This window comes from Camelina sativa, chromosome 3 (assembly GCF_030686135.1).
Source record: "Camelina sativa cultivar CO46 ecotype springtype chromosome 3, ASM3068613v1".
NCBI lineage: Eukaryota > Viridiplantae > Streptophyta > Magnoliopsida > Brassicales > Brassicaceae > Camelina > Camelina sativa.
Genome location: NC_141882.1, coordinates 29,128,577 through 29,149,504, shown reverse-complemented (window position 1 = coordinate 29,149,504; position 20,928 = coordinate 29,128,577). Strand labels below are relative to the sequence as shown.

The following is a 20,928-nucleotide window of genomic DNA, read 5'->3' as shown; positions in this document are numbered from 1 at the left end:
TCAACGAAATTTCAAATTTCCATTATTTTATTCAAAGGAACACGTAAACTTTAATATTTCCATGCATCTTTTTTTTTCCTATATTTTTTTTATAAAGTCACAACTTCTGATTATTTAATAATTGAGTCAGTAATTTTGGTGGGTTCTAAAAATAATTATTAATTTATTATTATCGGTCCCAAAGCTTATTATTGATTCTAATCTCTTTTTGTTTCTGATTATTTCTAAGTCCGATTTTTTTTTTTTTTTTCAGTTTCATCCCCAAGATGAAGACCAGTCTACTATATTCAAGTCTTTTGCGAAATTCGAAGCTTTACAAGAATTCTTTTGTTAATCTGTCCATGGAATTAACTACAAAATCGAAGCAGTCGAGTGTACTACGGACGTTGCACACAAGTTGTTCGACACAATTCCCCAATGTTCAAAACTGGGTCACGTGTCTCTCACGTTATAAAAAGAGCCAGCTTCTTTCGATACAGTTTCTGTTATTTCTGTTGATTTTGTTTTCCCGCGCTTCACAGTTTCTTCTCTCTGAAGCAAGAAACCTAAAAAACCCAAAGAAAGCTTTTGAGAGTCGTGTACTATGGAGTCTTCTTCTTCTTCTTTCACGAAAGGCAAACCCTACCAAGATGCTAAAGATCACATCGCTAACGGAGAATACAACAAGGCCATGGAGATACTTGAAGATTTGGCTCGTGTCCATTGGGAAGATCAAGACGCGTGGCTCCTTCGTCTCAAACAAGGTGAAATATTCTTACGTCTAGCGAAACAAACAGAGGAACCTAATGTGGAATTGACTTACTTTTTGGGAACCCTAGAGTGCTACTCGTTAGATGATAGGCTATTTTCACTCTGTGCAAAATCACTCCACAAGTTGGCCAGGATGCTTGGCTCGGTATCGTATTACAAGAAGTGTTTGAAAAAAGCAAAACTAGCTTTATCTCTTACTCTCCCAGATGACTACGGACTGTTGAGTGTAATCAAAGATGCAGAGTCCAAGATCGCTTCTCCCGAGGCTCTAGTTGGTTCTATTATGGAAACAAAACCTGAACCGAAACTTTTGGAGTCAAAGAAGAGTTCAGCTCCACACCCACGTGAGGATTTGGTTAAACGGTTGAGGACGTTTTGGCTGGGATTGGATGTTAAGGTGAAACGTGACTTTATGAAAGTAAGCATTGGAAAGCTTAAAAGTTTTGTTTTGGGGCAAGTTCTTGTGGAAAGTTCCAGAGAAGGAGGAGTTACTTTGGAGCAAGTTCTTGCTTCTGCAAGGAAGGACATGATATGGACATTCTGGGTGTGTTGTTCGAATCACTTCTCTAGTGCTGAAGATTGTAAGAATCATCTTGAACAAGAACATGCTGCAGATTTTGTGCCAAAGGATAGAGTCCAGAGAATAGGCAAGGACTGGACTCGTAAGATTTCTGTTGGAGGTTGGGAACCAGTGGATGCACTAGCTGCCGTTGAGATGATCAAGAATGAGCTCGCGTATGTGAAATCGTTTGCAGCTAAATGTAAGAATGGATGGTCTGAAGAATGGCCTTTAGCTGAAGATGAAGAGCGTCGTAAGTTACTCAAGGAAATCAAATTGATCCTTGTGTCGCTTTCTGACCGTAAAACATTCTCATGTAGCGTTCGAGACTGGTTGATGCGTTTTCCGGTTAAGCATCTTGAAAATTTTGAAATTTCCAAACAGAGTCTTGTCGATTCTCGCCTACTGGAAACACCTCAGAGTATCTGTTTTCTGGAATGTCATGAACTCAATCATATCCTGGAGTTTCTGAATAACATAAAGCGTGAAAGGGATGATGGTACATATCTGGTTTCCAGAGCTGTAGACAGTGTCTTAGGTCGAACTCGGGTTAAAGAAAAGATCGACTTTGACCCTCAGTTTTCATATCTGCTTCTGGATAGAAGACTGCTAAAAAGCAATAATACTCCGTTAAATGAGGATGCGACAATCAATGTTTTTGATCCCAATGTTCACTACGTCAAGGCACATGTTCAGGGAGATGATATCGTATCTTGGTTAACTGACAACTATTCATTAGATAAGACCTTTTTCAGATCTATCAGGGAAGACACTATTGATATGTGGGTAGCAGTTCTTAGAGCTGTTCAGTTCACATGTCGGAATTTGGGAACCAAATATGCAAAGAAAGCACTGGTCTTTGATTATGAAGCAGCTCTTACTGTGATCCAGAACATATGTATGAGCGAAGATGAACGGAGAAAGAATCTGCAGGAAGATCAGTGGATCAGATATGCATGTCTTCTATGCGACAAGTGTGAAGAAAGAGTCCCTGAAGATTCCCTCACTTCAAAACTATTGTTGTGTGCAGTACGAGATGTTTTGGAAGGAGCATTGCATCCAACATTTGATGCCCCCGATTTAGAAGACTGCTTGAGTCTTATACGTGAGCAGAATATTCTTAGTGACGATAAAGTGTTGAAGTCCATAGGACTTCTGAAATCAATGGTCACCCACAAGGTTCATTCATGACTCTAATATTCTTCATTAACAACAGAATAACATATTCACCCAATCTTAATAAATTATCTACATGATTTTCAGGTTCTTCTAATCGATGCAAAGATTTTGTTGATTGATAATTCAAGGAAAAGTTTGCTAAACAATCTCGTCAGGCTTTGTGTTTATGACAACCGCACCTATATCTTCCAACTGATGAAACCCTTCTTACTGGTTGGTTTTATACAGACAGCTTTCATTTCATGTCTGATTTGGCCTTTATATTGTTTCTTATATGTTTTTATGTCTCTTCTCATCTAGAATGAGATTTTAAATATGGAATTCAAAGCCAAGGCAGATGCAGTAGCAGTAGATCTTTTACTCGAGGAGGAGAAGAAGAAGTCACAGTCAAAAAAAAAGAATGATAAAAAAAACAAGGTCTTTCAATTTCTAAACTATTACTAGCAATCTCGGTTTAAGTTCTCTGAACAGGTCAATAACGGTTTTTATTTTATTGGGGATAGCATATCATCCATTTGGATTTTGTTTCCGTACTTTTAGGCTTCCACTTTTCTGCTTTGTGTATATAATACCTATTCATTATTTCTTCTTAAATTGCTTATAAGAATGAGTGGTGCTCATGGTGTAACAGAGAACTTCAACGAGCAAGCCTTGCACCCATGATAAGACTGTTGAACGGTAAGTACTCTTAGAGTCATTTTTGCATGCTAATAAACTGTTTTCGAGTTTTCTCTGAGTAAAACGAGTTTTACATGTACAGTAAGCCTTCTGTCAACCTTGAACCGGAAAGTACATCTCCATCGGTGGAAGAAGATTCTATGGAACAAGAAGATGCTCTTGCAAGTGAGAGGGGTCGATTGGAAATTTCTTCTAATATTCAAAATCAAGAGGATGCTACTCAAGATGACCCTGGTTGATTAAAAGCTTTCTGAATTGACTAATAACTTGAATCATATTGTTTTCAGATGAATAATTCTTATTCTTTCATTCGCCATTTTCAAGATACAAACATGCTTGGAGAAGATTCGTTTTCGGCACATTCGGGGTCAACACTTGAAGGTTCTGCAGCCATATGCAGTTCAGCTTTTGACATGACGCTGAAGGTAAATTGGTTGCCAAATCAAAATAAGATTTAATACCTAAATTCTCCTCTTCTGATTTAACTCATTCTATATCTCTTCACGTCCTTTTGATAAGTTCACAAAAACATGTGGTATTGCAGGCTCTCTTGAACATTAAGGTTCTCAAAGTAGATTTGATGAACAATATGGAACCATTTCAAGCCCAGTTGGAACCTCAAATTCCTTCTTCACTACAAAATGTATTTACTGCTTTGGTGTCAGAGGAGATAAAAAATGAGGGAGTCTACAGTTGGCTATTGAGCGACTTACTTACTTCTGTAGAAGAAGTTATTTACATGGTTTGTGTGGAGAAGATATGCTTTCGAAGAACTGTATATCAATTTTTTTTTGGTCCATAAGTGAAATTGTTATTCTTAACTTTCCTATGTTTTACTCTTTGCAGTCTAGTGATGCTGCTAAGGTAGTTGTGGCCATCCTTGAGTTTTGGAGTTGCTGGAAAATTCCAGAAAGAGAAAGTATGGTCACTCGCCTTTTCACGTTGGTGGGGAATGAAAGAATGAGTTGTCGAAAATGCAGAAGGATTACAAATTATGCAGAGCAAAGTTCTCCTGTTCTTGTTATGGCTGCAGATTCAATCAGACAACTCAAGGTATGTTTCGTTTATTTCTCTCTTTAGCTTTCCTGCAGAAACTGGTACATCCTCGTATAAAGCTGTTATGTGCTTAAATATATGCAGTGTGCTCTTGAGAGTATAAATTTTGTGGACATACTTAGAGTGATCTGCATGGAATATCAAAAGTCATGTGACATTGAACAAGGAGGTTGTGGAGAGTCAAACTTTGTTCATCACATTATAAGTAGATGCCCACCTATCTTCACAATCGGTAAGTTTTGACAACCATGATTGTGATCTTATGTTTTTATCTCATTTATAATGCTTAGAATAACACTTTGTTGGTGTTTTGTGGATCTACAACATCAGTGTTAGAAAGGAAGAAGAGTGAAACTGAAAAACAAATATCTGAAACAACAAAGGCTTTCGACTGTGAGATGGATATCAGCAGGCTATACGTAGGCTTAGAGCCAAACACTAACTACCGACTTGTATCAATGGTAAAATCTGAAACAGGGTCACAAATGTTTGTCATATTGTTCTTCTGTATCTATCTGTTACAGTCTGAACCTAGGTTATGCAGGTTGGTTGTGGTGAAGATGAAGAACACATTTGTGTAGCTTATGAAAATAACCGGTGGGTCAATCTCAAACGAGAGTCTTTAGCAGGGGAGGTAAGGAAAAACAGTTTCCCTTTGCCTTCCTTGAGTTAAATTGAGAATTTAGATAGGGCAGACATGATTGACGCCGTTATGTGATGCTATAGGATGTTGGTGACTGGAATGATGTGATCAGTTTCTTTGGAGAAAGGAAGGTTCAACCAGAGATTCTGTTTTATGAAGCTGTCCAATCGAAGGCTTAGCAACTGTATCAATATGGAAGAACCTAACATTGATGTTTGTAAATAGATAGAGTCGCCAGAGTTTGTTTTGCCAAGTAAAACTTACTAACGCAGTAGATATGATAACAGTTGAAAATCACTGCGTGTAATAGGAGATATTAATCCAGATTCTACGAAATAAGTTCCCCCAAATCCAATAACTCCAAAAAGAATAAAGCATGAAAAACACTAAAAAGAATTAGTAAGAACTTTTCGTTTTCTTTTACACATTAATTTTGTGATGAATTAAAAGTGTTTTATGGTCTCATGCATTTGACAAGAACATCAACGAATCGCTGGTACATATGTTGCTTCATGTACATTTTCTCAACCTTTTTGCGTCCTTCACTCCCCAATTGTAGCCTTGTGTCTGGATTTCTAAGTAGAAACAAGAGATTACGAGCCAATTCCTTGTTACCTGGTCGTCCCATCGAGTGAAGTAGACCAGTCACGTTGTGTTGCACCATCTCTTTGGTTCCTCCTGCGTCTGTTCCCACCACTGCAAGTCCATAAGCCATTGCTTCGATTGTCACTCTCCCAAATGTTTCACCAACTCCCTGTTAAAGAAACGATTCAATTAAAAAAAAAAAAACAAATTGAACAAAATCGAAATGGTTAAACCGAAATCAAACCTAACATCTACTAAAGCTTCTGTGGAAAACTGTATATGCATCTAATAATTTTTTTTTTGAGGTCTAACGAGGATTACCTGGGAGTTTGTAACGTAGACATCCGCTGCAGAGTATAAAGAAGCAACCCGAGTTGTTGCTGGAGTCCACATAACTGACTTAGATAAGTTTCCGTTGCTTGATAAGAAGTTTAACATCTCTTTAACGTAGCCGACTTTGTTGCTCTTTGAACCCACTGATCCTAGAAGAACTTTAAGTTCTTGCTTCTGTCTTCTTACGCCATTGTCAAGTGTGACAGAAACACTTTTCATCTGTCTAGATGAACCTCTTAAACGATGTTTACTGGAGTGACTAACCTTTTCTTTCTTCCTAATGATGCCCTTGTGATTCCTTAGAGCTTCATGTTCTCTCTCAGCAAGTGCTAAGGCAACAGATTCAAGGAGAAGAAGTTGTCCCTTTCCTGGGTTTATGCTGCTAAGAGACATGACAAGCATATCTGAATCTGTCAAACCTAACTCCGTTCTCACTGATTCCCGTAATATTTGTCTCTTCTCCCTCATTTTCTCTGGAGAAAGCGTTGGTGTGTTGAGTGAGGAAGGAATCCCAGCTACAAAAGCTAACTCATCATTTACAGAGAGTGGAACAATCACTGGTTGTGATCTAAGCTTTATATGCTCCTCCTCGCACCATGTTAACCATTGTCTACTCTGTGATTCAGATAAGAAAATCAGCATCTTCACTCGGTCAAGTACTGGCTTCGCTCGATCAAAGTATTCTCGTCGGTTTTCCATTATCCACCAAGCTATCTGACTTCCACCGGCTGGAAAATGATTCATGTATTGATCTGCATGGAAGTACAATAATTAAATTCTCATTTCCTTTGATTGTAAATAAGTACAGTTCATAAATCACATAATGAATTCTCATCTTACCTATCCATGAGGTACATACTGCTGATCCTGCAATGACCAAGTCTGCTTTCATGGCGGTCTTGAAGCTGAGTTCTCCTTTGTCTTCAACCACTTTGATTCTTCTCCTATTGAGCTCTTGCATCAACCCACCCCTCCTACTGAGAACCACAGCAGAGACTGTTGCACCACAGCTCAAAAGCTCTGAAGCCAGCTCCATCATCGAGATCGGAGCGCCAGTCATTGACAGCTCGTGGAATACCAGGACAAATCTCCTTGACCAAACAAAGCGTTTAAAATCTGATTTCCGGTCGCAAGTCCCAGACCGTCTATGAGGGCTCCATTCGAGAACTCTATCTTCTAGCGATCCAAAGGGACCAAGAAGCTTACCATAAGTAGCATTAGTCATTGGAAGTTGTGGATCTTGCTCATCTTCCAAAACTTTAGTCTCAAGTACCTCTTTACTCACCTTCTGCTTACTACGGATCTTATTACGTGAAGTCCGGCCAGCTTTTTTCGTCTTCTGCTTGGAATTCAAGCTCCGTCGAGAAGCCCCATCATCTTTCTTGATCAGACTAACATCCGTCCTCTTATTCAAACTAACATCATCCTTACTGGTAATATTCACCAAAGCATCAGTATTCTCATTAGCAACAGCACCCATTCCTTTATGATTCGTCTCCACATAAAAAGCATCCTTCCTCAGCCTCCCTCCAAACCGTAAAAACTCAACTTTGTTTTCATTATCATGCGCCCACCTAGACTGGACATAAAACCCAAGATACGTCCAAAGAGTAATCAAAAGCAGCCAATAAACCAATCGGCTACTACGGAACCACTGAACCGCTCCTCCTCCCACGTGAACTCTACGCGGAGTCCTACCAGAATGTACTCTAGGTGAACCCCTTGGAGTAGACCTCCCTGACAGTGAAGACTTAACGCTTGTCTGTCTCAGTGGCGATAACCGAACCTCCTCCATGATTTCAAGGCTATAATCTCAACACGAGCATCATATAAGCCACAAAATAGTAGAAATCAAACCGCCCCAACACAGCAACCTAGAAAAAGAGAAATCAAGCAAATTAGTCTACAGTTCATCAAACTCTAATCTCCAGAAACAACTATAGGCAAGTTCAAATTCAGATCTAAACTACGCTCGTGACCTGCATTAAGGTACTAAATCTGGAGAAAACTCCACAACTTAAATCAGATTACAAAGGATTTTTAAAATGCCAAAAGCCATAGGAATTTGCTTTCTCCCTTAGGTTCCCATAAAACAAGCATTACAACTACAAAATCGCGTTGGATGATTCGGAGACGGAAGCTGAGTAACCACTGGGACTTGGATTTTCCGATTACCAAAATAAAAAAATCAAAATCAAAATCAAAATCGATCGGTCAGTTACACTTACCAGAAGCTGAGTAACAACGGACTAGGATTCGCAGATTCTCCAACGTTTCAGCTTCCGAAGTACGAAATAGCAACAAAAACGCAGCTAATTAACGCGAATTTGCAGCAATCTGTGATTATAAAACGAAGAATCAACACGAAGCTTGAAGTCAATGATCTTCACCGGAAAAAACAAAACAGAAAAAAAAATAGTGAAGAAGAAGAAGAAGAAGAGGTAGAGAAAGAGAGGAGAAAGAGAAGCTTACTTTTGTATACAGTAGTCTTCTTCTTCTTCAGAGATCAGCGCCAGCTGAAGCAGAGAGAGAGAGAGAGAGAGAGAGAGGAGTGTGTGCTTCTTCTTCTGCTTAGTTCTTAATTTTGTTTTCCATGTAATTAATTAATTGTCTCCACTTGTTTCCTTTCTTAATTATACTTTGGGCTCCTTAATTATATTGAAATCACTTTAAACCGGCACTATTTTGACTGGGCTTGGGCCTTGAAGTATATAACTAAAACAAAAACGACGTAGTAGCGACCACATTCTAATTTTCTTGGCAACATATCAACTTTTAAATTCCATGGATGGAAAGTTTACTAATCTCTATATATTACTGGCTTTTTTTTTACTGTAGAACAACAAAAAGTTTAGCATAATATTAGAGCATAAATTTTTATATTTTTGAAATTAACAAACATGTAAAAATGGTGGATTAGCTAAAATAACCATGGATATTTGTTTAAGTAAATTAATACTAAGTTACATGTTATTTTTTATCACAGTATAGAAAATAAACTGCAGAATAATTAATGTATGACATGCCCTATGCTACTGTCTAATTCTGTTTATGAATAAAATCATGTTAATGACAAAAACAAAATATATACATATCATATTACCTAATTTTACTTCATAGTTAGTTAGTAGGAATGTTCTACAAAAGAATTGTTGGAATCAAACCTTGATTAATACTCAAATTTGAAAGAGAGAAAGAGTAACAAGATTCATAAAGAGAAGAAGAAAAAATCAGAAGAGTCCTTAGATTGGAGAAGAAGGAGCCTCGAGACTGAGGGAGAAGAGGAAGAGAAGACTTTTGTTGTTGTTAAGGGATAAAGACCATTGGGCTATTGTGTTAATCAAGCCCATTAAGTGTTGGGTTTAGTGTTGTTGCAAACTTTAGGTTAATGTTAATATGTTGTAATTTGCATAATGAACAAGATAAGGAAAAAGTTTTAAGAAAAGAGAGAGGCTGCAACAACGTAACTTCGAACATGGTATCAGAGCTCGGTCAATCCCGGTGAACAGAAATCTACAAAAAGTTTAATGGAACAAATGTCAAGGAAGATGAATGAAGTGAGAAGACACTGCAAAATTTGTAAGAAGAGCAACCACAAGGAAGGTGAGTGTTACCTTCTACAAAATTATGAATCTCAGTTCTTCAGTAAGCAATTTAGACCAAGGAGAGGTTGTTTTGCTTGTGGAGAACCTGGCCACATCAAGAGAGAATGCCAGAAAAGGCAAACACAACAACAATTAGAAGAGGAGACTGGTCAATTTAGTGCAGCCCATGTAGTGGATCATACAAACAGTGATGAAATCTGGTTAATAGACAGTGGTGCTACCAACCATATGACCAAGGAAGAGAGATTGTTTACTACAATAGACAAATCTGTTCAAGTACCCATTAGGATTGGAAATGGGGCAAGAATAATGACTGCAGGGAAGGGAAACATAGAAGTGATGACCAAGAAGGGAGTAAGGGTTATCAAGGATGTTTTTCTTGTCCCAGAGGTAGATAAAAATCTGTTAAGTGTTCCACAGATGACAAGAAATGGGTATAAGGTTGTGTTTGTAGAAACCAAATGTATAATCCACAATCAAGGAGGAGACAAGATTGCAGAAGTAGAGAGTGTAAGAAATGCTTACTTGTTGCGTATGGAGTTAGCTGAAGAGAGTGTAAGGATGGCCAAAGAAGAAAACTTGTCTGAGTTATGGCATAAAAGGCTCGGACACTCTGGTTTTCACAATTTAAAGAACCTGCAAACAAATCAAATGGTCAAAGGTCTACCAAATTTCAAGGTGATTCAAGAGGTTTGTGAAGCATGTGTTAAAGGTAAACAATGCAGAGAAGAATTTCCTAGGATCTCAGAAACAAAAAGTAAAGAAGTGTTAGACTTGATTCACACAGACATATGTGGACCAATGCAAACCCTATCATGTAATGGAAGCATGTATATACTTACTTTTACAGATGACTTCTCGCATATGTTGTGGGTATATTTTCTACGGTTGAAATCAGACACACTTGCAACTTTCAGGAAATTTAAGAGCCTCGTGGAAACTCAAACTGGCAAACGAATAAAGAAACTCAGGTCAGATAGAGGGGGAGAATTCAAGTCAGAGCAATTCACAAGATTCTTAGAAGAGAATGGAATAGAGAGGCAGTTCATTGTGGCTTACTCACCACAGCAGAACGGAGTTGCTGAACGTAGAAACAAGACCTTGCTGGACATGGCAAGAAGCATGTTAAAAGACAAAGAAATGCCAAATGATTTCTGGGCTGAAGCAATATTTACAACAACTTACCTTCAGAACCGACTCCCCACCAAGGCGTTAAACCAAAAAACACCACTTGAAGTCTGGAGTGGTCACAAACCCTCAGTTGTTCACCTTAAGGTATTTGGCTGCGTTTGTCATGTGTGGATACCTGCAGCTAGAAGAAGAAAACTAGATGACAGGTCAGAGAAGGCTGTGTTTATGGGATATAGCACCATAAGTAAGGGTTACAGGGTGTATGTCCTAAGTACAAAGAGAATAGAAGTTTCAAGAGATGTGGTGTTTGAAGAAAACAAGAGTTGGAATTGGAAAACTCAAGAAGAAGTAAACGAGAGAACTGAGAGATCTCTCAGTAAGGTCAGCCCATCTCAGAAAACAAATGTGGAAATACAAAAGAGAAATGAAACTAGTCCAGAAGCTAGAACAAATTTCAGAGATGAAAGACAAGGTATAAGTCCTATATATTTTCAGTTAAGTGGAGGAGAAACTGAACCTGGGAGCTCTTCTCGAGTCGTTCACAAGGTTAGAAGATTGGATGATATATATAATGAAACAAAAGAACAAGGGGAAAACGCAAATCATGTTGCAAGAGCATGCTATCTAATATGGGAGGAGCTGTCCACATTTGAAGACGCTATAACAGCAAGGAATGGAAAATTGCAATGGATGATGAAATCTACATCATCAACAAGAATGAGACTTGGGAGCTGGTAAGGTTACCTGAAGGCAAGAAAGTGATTTCAGTGAAATGGATATATAAAGTGAAAACAAATGAGAGTGGTGAGATTCAAAAACTGAAAGCAAGATTGGTGGCCAGGGGGTTTACTCAAACTTATGGAGAAGATTATGGTGAAACGTTTGCCCCAGTATCCAGACACGACACAATCAGAACTCTAATAGCCTTAGCCTCCCAAAATAAGTGGAACCTGCACCAAATGGATGTTAAGTCAGCATTCCTTAATGGAGAAATCACAGAAGAGGTCTATGTTGAACAACCACCAGGGTTTGAGATAGAGGGAGCAGAGAACATGGTTTACAAGCTAAAGAAAGCCCTATATGGATTAAAGCAAGCACCAAGAGCTTGGTACAGTAAGATAGACTCTAACTTCATGTCACAAGGATGCAAGAGAAGTGATTGTGATGCAGCAATGTACACAAAAGAATGTGAAGGTGAAATTATGATTATTAGCCTATATGTTGATGATCTTATCATTACAGGGAGCAGTGAGAAGATGATCAACCAGTTTAAAGAGAATCTGAAGAAAACTTTTGAAATGACTGATCTGGGAAAACTCAAGTACTTTCTTGGGTTTGAGATTACTTACACCAAAGACGGAGTGTTTTTAAGCCAAAGGAAGTATGCTAAGCAGCTGTTGGAAAAATTTGGAATGAGCAGCTGCAACCCTGTGAGCACACCTCTAACACCTCAAGGGAAAAATCAAGAGGAAAGTGAAATCCTACCTAATCCAAGACTGTATTGAAGCATGATTGGTGGACTTTTGTATCTTGCAGCAACAAGACCTGATCTTGCCTTTGCTGCATCGTACTTGTCCAGAAGCTTGTCTCAACCTACTGAACAAAACCTACAAGAAGCAAAACGGGTGTTAAGGTACATACAAGGTACTATAGACTATGGATTGAATTTCAATGAGACCAATCAAGTAGAGTTGGTTGGATTCTCTGACTCTGACTGGGCAGGATGCAGAGAAGACATGCGAAGTAGTACAGGTATGTGTTTTACCTTGGGTAGCGCTATGTTCACATGGCAAACACAAAAACAAGACACTATTGCACAATCTACAGCAGAAGCAGAGTATATGGCGTTGTGCTCAGCCACTAATCATGCAGTATGGTTGAAACGATTGCTGGGAGAAATGAGAGTCAACACTACCAAGAGTGTGCCAATATACTGCGACAATACATCTGCAATTGCAATTGGTAGAAATCCAGTTCAACACCAGAGGACGAAACATATCCAAATACGGTATCATGTGATTCGAGAAGCTGAAAAAGAAGGAGTGATAAACCTGAGATACTGCAGTGGCGAGGAACAAATCGCTGACATCCTCACTAAGCCTCTGGGAACTAAGAGGTTTGAGGAGCTTAGATCGAAACTCGGAGTTACGCAAAATACCACCAGGAAAGTCACTGCAAATATGAACATGGCACAAGTTTCTCAGGTTGATAAAAAGTTGCATATGAACAAACTGACACAGAGCAGAAGGAGTGAAGAAAAACAGAGAGCAATCGAGATCAAGAACAAGGCAGAGAAAGAAAGGGATATGGAAAAAGAGGGAGACCTCATTGAGCATAATCCAATAAGGAAGATGGGGATGTTGCCGATGAGTTACGCAGATGCTGTAAAAGGAACATCTAGACAAATAAAAGAAAGTAACTTGAAGCATAATGGAGAGATGAGAATCCAAAAATCAATTTTGAATTTGGGGATTAATCAAAGGTTTGAGAGGGAGTGTTGGAATCAAACCTTGATTAATGCTCAAACTTGAAAGAGAGAAAGAGTAACAAGATTCACAAAGAGAAGAAGAAAGAATCAGAAGAGTCCTTAGATTGGAGAAGAAGGAGCCACGAGACTGAGAGAGAAGAGGAAGAGAAGACTTTTGTTGTTGTTAAGGGATAAAGGCCATTGGGCTATTGTGTTAATCAAGCCCATTAAGTGTTGGGTTTAGTGTTATTGCAAACTATATGTTAAACATTAACCTAAGTATAAATATGTTGTAAGTTGTATAATGAACAAGATAAGGAAAAAGTTTTAAGAAAAGAGAGAGGCTGCAACAACGTAACTTCGAACAAGAATTAGTTACCTAATTTTACTTCATAGTTGAAAATTTGACTTGATGACTTTGTTATGCATGATCTCTTTGTAAACTATGTTTCAAAAGTATCCATACATTAAAGATTTCAAAACAAAAATTACTTCATACGTAAGTTAGTAGGAGAAGAATGTATAGTCTTATAGAGTGAAACATTTAAATATTGAATGCTTTCATTATTATAGAGATCAGCGACTCTCGTCTTCTCTATCTCTTAACCTCGCTCTCCAGATATAACCAACACACAAATTCTGAAACAGAACATCATCCCAAAATACAAAAGAAGAACCAATAAGAGCTCTAGATTTGCTCTAAGGACAACCAATAATCTCAGCTGTTCTTTAAAGAGAATCAAGAAACTTAACCCAAATGATCTCTGCACTTTGCGTCGCCTCTTTCGCAAATTCCTCAGCCGCTTACCTCGTCTTTCGCCTTCCTCACTGCTCCATGATACTCTTCGTAAGCCTCAGAAGCATCAACAAGAAGATGAGAAAGGTTATTCACAGTCTCCTTAAACTTGGCGTCAACAGATTCTTTCTCCGTTTCAAGCGTCGCCAACAGTTTCTTGATCGCAAAGATTCTAACGTACAACGCGTCTCCTTTTTGAGCAAGCGTTTTAGCTGTTGCAAAATGAGAGTCCACGACGGTTTGCTTCTCTGTGGCAGCTTCTTTTAGCATTGTCGCTCGTACCTACGCTAGGTGAACTCGCTCGGAAGCTTCAAGTCCTTCTTTGATGATGTTTCTGTATTTAGCTAACCTAGAGATGTAACTGATCCGAGCTGAGCTTAGCTCTTCGAAACTCGCAGCAGTAGTGAGAATCTGATCGAAATCCTTACGCGTCACAAGCTCACTAGCGGTTAAGCCGCGAAGCTCCTTCAGCTTAGCTCTTAGGGTTTCTACAGTCTCTGATGTAGCAGATGATTCGCTTGTGGAAGAAGACGTGAGAACTCTGTGTCCGAGTGGAGATTCCTTCTCTTTCCTGTGATTCTCAACGAGTTGAGTCAAAGATGCGGTGAGACTAGAAGTCTCTGTTCCCTGCAAAATCATGAAAACATAGGAACTAGAGTTATGATATTTATGATTGTGATCTTTTTCTTGTTGTTCAAGAAAAGGTCTGAAACAAAAACCTTGATTGCAGATTCTTCAGAGAGGATCTCTTCTATGCTATATTTTGTGGGTATAACGATTGAAGCATCTTCGTCTTGTATCAAAACAGCATTTTCTTGTTTAAAACAGCCGCAAACACCTGAGTTTCCAAGTCCAAGAACCTCTGCTATAACAGAGCCACCCTGTTTCTTTGCAACTGTGAGAACAAGAACTGTATTAGAAAATTGTCTGGGACAGTGAGTGAAACAGAAAGAGTTTTAGTTTTTTTTTTCTTACGTTCTTCTTTAGCAGCATTTGCACTAATACCTCTGTGTGCTTCTGAACAAAGAAGGTGGAATCAGATTTCAACTGTTACTTTCTTTACTTAGGAGGGATCATTGATATAATCTTGAACTATGTACCTTGAAATTCATGGTCTATCTCTTCCAACATTACCTTTCTCTTAGCAGCTGAAACAAGATTTATAACCAAAAAAGTTTCAAAATTTGCATGAGAAGGTTGCAAAGATAAGAAAAGGGACCAGAGAGTTTACATTCTTCTTCAATGTTTCTGGAATCATCAACTTGAATCTGTTTGAGACCTCCAATAGCAGCTGCAAGTAAACGATTTAAACAAGTTGATGATCTCCGCTGAAGCATATGAATGAGCTTATTAGACAGATAAATACTGATATTCTGATACCTTCAAACTCGCGTTCGATCTCTTCAAGCATACTCTGTCTCTTTGCAGCTGTAACAAGAAATAAGTAACTCTGTCTGAGAATACTGTGGTTAAGAAACTGAATCACTATAATATTTTTTTCTTACATTGTTCTTCATCATTAGTGCCTTCAGTGAAATCATTAGCCTTTAGTTGTTCAAGACCTTTTGTGGCAGCTACAAGAATAAAATGTGATTGAATCTTAGGTTAGAAACAAGAAGAAAATGAGATAAATGGTAAGTGAGGATAGATACCTTCAAATTCGCGTTCGATATATTCCAACATTTTGTTTCTCTTAGCAGCTGTGATAAGAAAATAGAGAAACATAGTCTTAGAATACCTTAAGAAAAAGAAAAAAATAGTCTTTTCACCGCAGAAGAAAGAAAGATATTTACAATGTTCATCATCAACATTGCCTTCCGTGAAATCATGTAGATGTTTAAGATCTTTTGTTGCAGCTGCATGAACAATACAATAAAAACATGCTTAAAATACTATCCTCCATGTTTGGTTCTACTGCATTTGATATTAAAGATAACCTTCAAATTCACGTTCAATCTCTTCTAGCATACTTTGCCTCTTTGCAGCTGCAACAAATACATTCAAAACCTGTCTCAGATAACAGTAGAGGGCGAATAGAACATATTGAACAAGTAGCAGATGCAAAGAAGAAGATTGTCATACATTTTTCTTTGTCTTCAGTAGAATCATCAACATGAAGTTGCTTAAGGCTATCTGTAGCAGCTGCAAGTGATAAATTAAGATACATTAATACTCTCAGATAATACTCAGAGATAAGATATGAACTAATAAACCAGTAAAAAAAGTTATGTAGATGTACCTTGGAACTCTCGTTCTATCTCATCTAGCATACTTTGTCTCTTTGTAGCTGTTTTATGACAGTAAGATCAAACTGATTTAGAAAACTGTATACAGGAAAATAAATCAGATAAAAGAAGTGTTGACAACTTATTATACCTTGTTCTTTGTCGCCATTGTCCTTGGTTGAATCACTAACCTTTAGTTGTTCAAGACCTTTTGTAGCAGCTAAGAGAAACAGAACACATAAACATATTCTTACAATAGTTTTCTTGATGAATCATAAAACCAGTTTTAAGAGAGTTATTGGTAAGGTAAGTAAAGTACCTTCAAATTCCCGTTCGATCTCTTGAAGCACACTTAGTCTCTTTGCAGCTGTAACAAGACAGAGAAGAAGCTTCAGAAGTTATATGGATCAGGGAAAACCAAAAGTGATCATATAAGACTTTACATTGTTCTTCATCATCTCCGCTGGAATCTGAAACCTTTAGTTCTTCAATGCCTTCCATAGCAGCTGCAAGTATTATTCATTATTCATTAAGACTTACGCATTCTTCTCAATACATATTGAAACATAATGGTATCTCAAGATACCTTCAAACTCGCGTTCAATAGCTTCAAGCTTACTCTTTCTGTTTGCAGCTATAACAAAGACACAAAACAATTCACAAAAAGTACTTAAAATAGAGACTAATGGAACAGAGAAATCCGAGGAGGGGAAGTGGTGCATTACATTGTTCTTCATTTTTGTCCCCGGTGAAGTCATTGACCTTTAGTTGTTCAAGCTCTTTTGTAGCGGCTAAGGTAAAAAGATGAAACAGAAGACAAAGCAAGCTCTTAGATTCAAGATCATATCTCATTACAGAGGAAATATTTAAGACAGGTATGTTACGTAATATACCTTCAAACTCATGTTCGATTTCTTCTAACAAACTGTGTCTCTTTGCAGCTGTACCAAGTGATACAAAAACCTGTTTCAGTTAGTATAAACTATACTATGATAAGGATAAAATGGGAGTCAAGAGGAAGAGTCTTTACCTTGTGCTTCATCACTTCCTTTGTTGATTTCATTAGTCTTTAGTTGTTTCAGACTAGTTGAAGCAGCTGCAACAAATAGGAGAAGCAAAAGAACACAGGTTAACAAAAAAATTATACGTAAAGTTCCTAGAAACTAGAGTATACCTTCAAATTCGCGTTCGATTTCTTCCAGCATCTTTTGTCTCTGAGCAGCTGAAAACAAGACACATATGACATAACAACTACCTCAGCAAAAAAAAGAACTCTAGAAGAAACAAAACGTTCATAAAAATGTTTAGAAATTAAGTAAAAAAATTATCTTACATAATTCTTCATCATCCTTAGATTCAGCTTTGACACCAACAGATCCAGCTTGGTTAAGACTATTGAGATGAGCTGAAATGAATCAAGATTGACTTTTTGTCTTTAAAAGGCGTTTCTTGTTTCAAACCATAAACACAATCACTAAGAGAGATCAAATCTTGAGTTATACCTTCGAATTCAAGTTCGATTTGATCCAACAGGCTCGAACGTTTAACACTTTCATCACTAACAGATCCAACCTTAAAACACACATAACATAGACAAAAAGTCACCTTATTCTTAGAAGAAACTACTTTGCAAAAATTTCTTAGGCAGATTCATTCATCAGCTAAACGTAAAGAGGCAACACAAGCTAATTAAACCCTAACCTTAGATTCATCTGATAGAGACAGGGAAATAGTGTTCTTATCAGTCACTGTATTGTTCTTCTGGTTTTCACTCTGTATCTTTGCAGCTGAAGACACACATGAACACAAACATAGAAGCTGTCACAACAAAAACCAGAATTGAGAAAAGAAACAAGAAAGTGATATATATAGAGAGAGATCTTACATTGATCTTCATCTTTCTTGCCTTGAAGAGCATTGACACTATCTACAAGTAAAAAACACAAACTCGAAAAAATAATCCAAGAAAACAAATAAATAGGAAGATATCTTTTCTTACCTTGATAATCACGTTCGATTAGATCCAAATTACTCAAACCACTACCATCATCCTAAAAAGATACCAAGATGCATAACAAACTATTAAATTAATTCTGCCCTTTTTATATGGTTAATAGATAAATAAAAAGACATGTTCCCATTCTTTTTATTGTTTGTGTTTACCTGACAAGAACCCTCATGCAAGCTTGAAAGAAAAAGACACAGAACCAAAAAAATCGTTTTCATGGCCGAGGTTTCCGTTACAAGAACGAGATAGACAGTCTTTAAGCTTGAAGATGCATCACATGGCTGTGGAAACGTTTTTAAGATAAAACCGTTGTAACTAACTCAAACGTGGGTTTCATTTTTTTTTTCTTTCTCGTGACTCTTTTGGATAACTCATTTTGGTGTGTTAGCTAATTTAATAAGATGTGAAATGTAATTAGTATTATTTCATCCGACTAAATGTGACATTTCATCGGACTAAATGTGACATTCAATTACGTTTAACTAGATATGATTATAAAGACAAAAAAAAAATGAAACAGAAACAATATTTTTAATTAAGTACAAAATAAAAACAGTATATATTAGTTATTTTGTTGACAGTTATAATAAATAAAAAATCTTAAAGTTACAAATATATAAAAAACAGTATATAGTAAAACAAATTGATGGAAAGAGTTTAAATGCATGGCTCCCGTGTGTCGTCGCTTTCAAGAGCACACAAATATAATACCGGTATAAACAGTTGTTTCATCTATTTTACTGTTATATTCCTGAAATCATTACATAACTTGGAGCATGTCTACGAATAAAGCAGCCCTGCCTCATAATCATTGTCAAACATGATGATTTAGATTGTATAAGAAATAATTAAATTGTTCAGTTTCCTATATAAGTACATATATATGGTAGATATAATAATTGAGTTCTCCACTAGTCTGAAAAGAAAAAGTCATATTTACACTATTTGTGTGATTGCCTTATTTTTTTAAATCCAAGAATATTACTATTAATTAGTAAATGTTATATAATATGAGAAAGTTTTTCTCAACTTTTGCCGAGGAGATGACACTTGGCTTACTATATTTTTGACACCTGTATTTTTTTTACCTAATTAACTATAGTTTAGACCTAATTAACTATAAGCCCATAAAAAAAAAAAAAACAATCTACATTTCCTTCATCCCTTCTTTAATCAGAAACATATGCAGCCCCCAAGAATCTAAAGCTACCTTATATAAGTCTGTGGTTGGTTTCATCTTGGAACTATACCAACATTAAATTAAATTTATAGGTTTTAATTCTTGGGTTTAATTTCTGTGTTTGAATCTTATATAATTTTCACGAGCACAAACGGAATCAAATTTAAGTAAGATAGTGGGTAGGTATTATTTAAGTAAATTAGTTTAAATTTTTAAAAAATTGTTTATATAAAATTAAAATTTTGAGCTTACTTTCTGAAAAATTACGTAAGATTTTGAGATGGTTTTGATCTAATTCTTAATTATTTTGTTTGATTCACACTTATTATTTCAAACGTCATGGTATTTTTTAATTACATAAAATTTATAAGTTTTCATATTACGAATTTCAGAATAAATTATGAACATAATCAGTTATTTTTTATTTGAAATAATACCATCATTTTATGAATAACCTTATACCCACTATTTTCCTCAATTTTCATTTTTGTTTATATTACTTCTCATTTTTAACTTATTATTTTGAAACACTTGCGAAATTATTCTCATTAATATTTGATTTTAATCCCTTCTTCTTCTTAAAAGCTCAAACATTCTATAAAGTTTAGTTTTCTAAAAACAACCTATTACCATACAAATGCATCCTCTGTCAGACTATTGTGAAAACTAAAACATTTACTTTCTATTCTATCCTCGATTCAATCTCCAACTAACAACAAAACACCGGTAATAATAGTATCGTTGTTCGGATCATCCATTTTTGGGATGTTCCTAACTTTAGAAGAAATATTATCTTACTAAGTCTTGAATTTTTTTTCCAAAAATATAAATTATTTTAACTATTGTTCATATTTTGATGATTTATGCACTCATTTTAAAATATTTATAAAAGAAAAAAAATAATTTCATGTATATTTGTTTTTTAAAAGAATTTTAATATAATGATGTTGGGTGTCAGATTCTTAGAGTAAGAGTTGAAAGAAACTTTACTATATTATATCATCTAATAATAAAGTAAAGTTTTCTTTTGGAAAGCTCCAAAAGATTATCATTTAATGATCTCTTCTTTCACAAGTGTCATTTTGTTTCTTTTAATATTTAATGTAACAAATTTATTCAATTGAATTTACATAACAAAATTTTCGCGTAACAAATAATTGATGATTAAATAGTTATATAAGATTATAATATATATATTTGGGTTGTATAGGATAATGTTGATAATAATTGGTTGTTTTATCTCCACACTTTAATACAAATAATTCACATGATCTTGATATTACATTATTTTATTTCATTTTCAATCCATTTAAATTAAACTAAAGTATATTTTAATATATAATATCTAAATGACTAAATGAGAATTGAATATATTTTTTTGATAAAAAGATAATTGTATATATTTCTGTTTAAAGAGAGAAGTGAATATATATTTAATTTCATGATTTGATTAGCTAAGATGCATGTTCATAGATCTATATTTATAATATATATAACTCTTAAATATATATTTAAAACAATAGAAAATTTTAGTTATTAATTCACAATAATTTCTTTTTATAAACCTGACAAATTTTTTATTAACCTTTCTATTCTATCACATCAATCTCATATGTTGTACTAACTCTCATTTTTGTAACTTTCATAATATTTATAGTAATACAATGAGTAATAAATAATGGTATTTAAAAATATTACATATATAAGAAAATATATTAATATGTAATGAATGC

At 36.0% G+C, this 20,928-nt stretch overlaps 3 protein-coding genes and 1 long non-coding RNA gene across 8 annotated transcripts; 1 reads left to right on the top strand and 3 right to left on the bottom strand.

Moving 5' to 3' along the window:
- Positions 1-246: 246 nt before the first annotated feature.
- On the top strand, positions 247-5,215 carry LOC104778166 (uncharacterized). The gene is made up of 12 exons (XM_087507020.1): positions 247-2,488; positions 2,573-2,701; positions 2,789-2,905; positions 3,120-3,166; positions 3,249-3,400; positions 3,491-3,591; positions 3,711-3,908; positions 4,013-4,219; positions 4,307-4,454; positions 4,553-4,683; positions 4,767-4,856; positions 4,949-5,215. Exons 1-12 carry the CDS (start codon positions 584-586, stop codon positions 5,042-5,044), a joined length of 3,321 nt encoding a protein of 1,106 aa, XP_087363146.1. The 5' UTR covers positions 247-583; the 3' UTR covers positions 5,045-5,215.
- LOC104778167 (uncharacterized) lies at positions 5,202-8,414 on the bottom strand. 2 transcript variants are annotated; one of them, XM_087507021.1, is made up of 5 exons: positions 8,256-8,414; positions 8,012-8,120; positions 6,624-7,657; positions 5,772-6,535; positions 5,202-5,619 (listed from the first exon to the last, which is right to left on the bottom strand). In XM_087507021.1, exons 3-5 carry the CDS (start codon positions 7,576-7,578, stop codon positions 5,320-5,322), a joined length of 2,019 nt encoding a protein of 672 aa, XP_087363147.1. In that variant the 5' UTR covers positions 7,579-7,657; positions 8,012-8,120; positions 8,256-8,414; the 3' UTR covers positions 5,202-5,319. The 2 variants fall into 2 exon arrangements, with proteins under 2 accessions (XP_087363147.1, XP_087363148.1); XM_087507022.1 differs by having other exon boundaries at positions 8,012-8,167; positions 8,256-8,392.
- A 671-nt stretch (positions 8,415-9,085) lies between these two features.
- Positions 9,086-12,243, bottom strand: LOC104778164 (uncharacterized). The gene is made up of 8 exons (XR_015594576.1): positions 11,869-12,243; positions 11,370-11,469; positions 10,574-11,263; positions 10,452-10,492; positions 10,231-10,334; positions 9,914-10,024; positions 9,398-9,790; positions 9,086-9,296 (listed from the first exon to the last, which is right to left on the bottom strand). It is a non-coding gene; the product is annotated as an uncharacterized LOC104778164 (long non-coding RNA).
- A 1,279-nt stretch (positions 12,244-13,522) lies between these two features.
- Positions 13,523-18,383, bottom strand: TSA1 (TSK-associating protein 1). Of its 4 annotated transcripts, none has more exons than XM_010502544.3 (26): positions 18,171-18,383; positions 18,007-18,058; positions 17,893-17,934; positions 17,709-17,794; positions 17,510-17,579; positions 17,341-17,412; positions 17,182-17,229; positions 17,038-17,103; positions 16,901-16,948; positions 16,733-16,798; positions 16,594-16,641; positions 16,451-16,513; positions 16,327-16,374; positions 16,159-16,227; positions 16,022-16,069; positions 15,865-15,924; positions 15,720-15,767; positions 15,576-15,638; positions 15,435-15,482; positions 15,288-15,356; positions 15,163-15,210; positions 15,014-15,073; positions 14,883-14,930; positions 14,758-14,799; positions 14,502-14,677; positions 13,523-14,409 (listed from the first exon to the last, which is right to left on the bottom strand). In XM_010502544.3, the coding sequence occupies exons 1-26, from the start codon at positions 18,231-18,233 to the stop codon at positions 14,065-14,067; spliced, it is 1,896 nt and encodes a 631-aa protein (XP_010500846.3). In that variant the 5' UTR covers positions 18,234-18,383; the 3' UTR covers positions 13,523-14,064. The 4 variants fall into 4 exon arrangements, with proteins under 4 accessions (XP_010500846.3, XP_087363135.1, XP_087363134.1 ...); XM_087507009.1 differs by having other exon boundaries at positions 14,758-14,796; XM_087507008.1 differs by having other exon boundaries at positions 14,758-14,796; positions 17,893-18,058; positions 18,171-18,331.
- Positions 18,384-20,928: the final 2,545 nt, after the last annotated feature.

Excerpts from the sequence above, each read along its gene's own strand:
- LOC104778166 (XM_087507020.1), top strand. The coding sequence starts at position 584 with ATGGAGTCTTCTTCTTCTTCTTTCACGAAAGGCAAACCCTACCAAGAT. Across the intron at positions 2,489-2,572 it reads AATCAATGGTCACCCACAAG|GTTCTTCTAATCGATGCAAA; the intron begins GTTCATTCATGA and ends CATGATTTTCAG. Across the intron at positions 4,455-4,552 it reads CCCACCTATCTTCACAATCG|TGTTAGAAAGGAAGAAGAGT; the intron begins GTAAGTTTTGAC and ends CTACAACATCAG.
- LOC104778167 (XM_087507021.1), bottom strand. The coding sequence starts at position 7,578 with ATGGAGGAGGTTCGGTTATCGCCACTGAGACAGACAAGCGTTAAGTCT. Across the intron at positions 6,536-6,623 it reads AGTATGTACCTCATGGATAG|ATCAATACATGAATCATTTT; the intron begins GTAAGATGAGAA and ends ACTTCCATGCAG. Across the intron at positions 5,620-5,771 it reads TCTACGTTACAAACTCCCAG|GGAGTTGGTGAAACATTTGG; the intron begins GTAATCCTCGTT and ends TTTCTTTAACAG.
- TSA1 (XM_087507007.1), bottom strand. The coding sequence starts at position 18,233 with ATGAAAACGATTTTTTTGGTTCTGTGTCTTTTTCTTTCAAGCTTGCAT. Across the intron at positions 15,483-15,575 it reads CAATGTTGATGATGAACATT|CTGCTAAGAGAAACAAAATG; the intron begins GTAAATATCTTT and ends TTCTTATCACAG. Across the intron at positions 14,800-14,882 it reads GATAGACCATGAATTTCAAG|AAGCACACAGAGGTATTAGT; the intron begins GTACATAGTTCA and ends TTCTTTGTTCAG.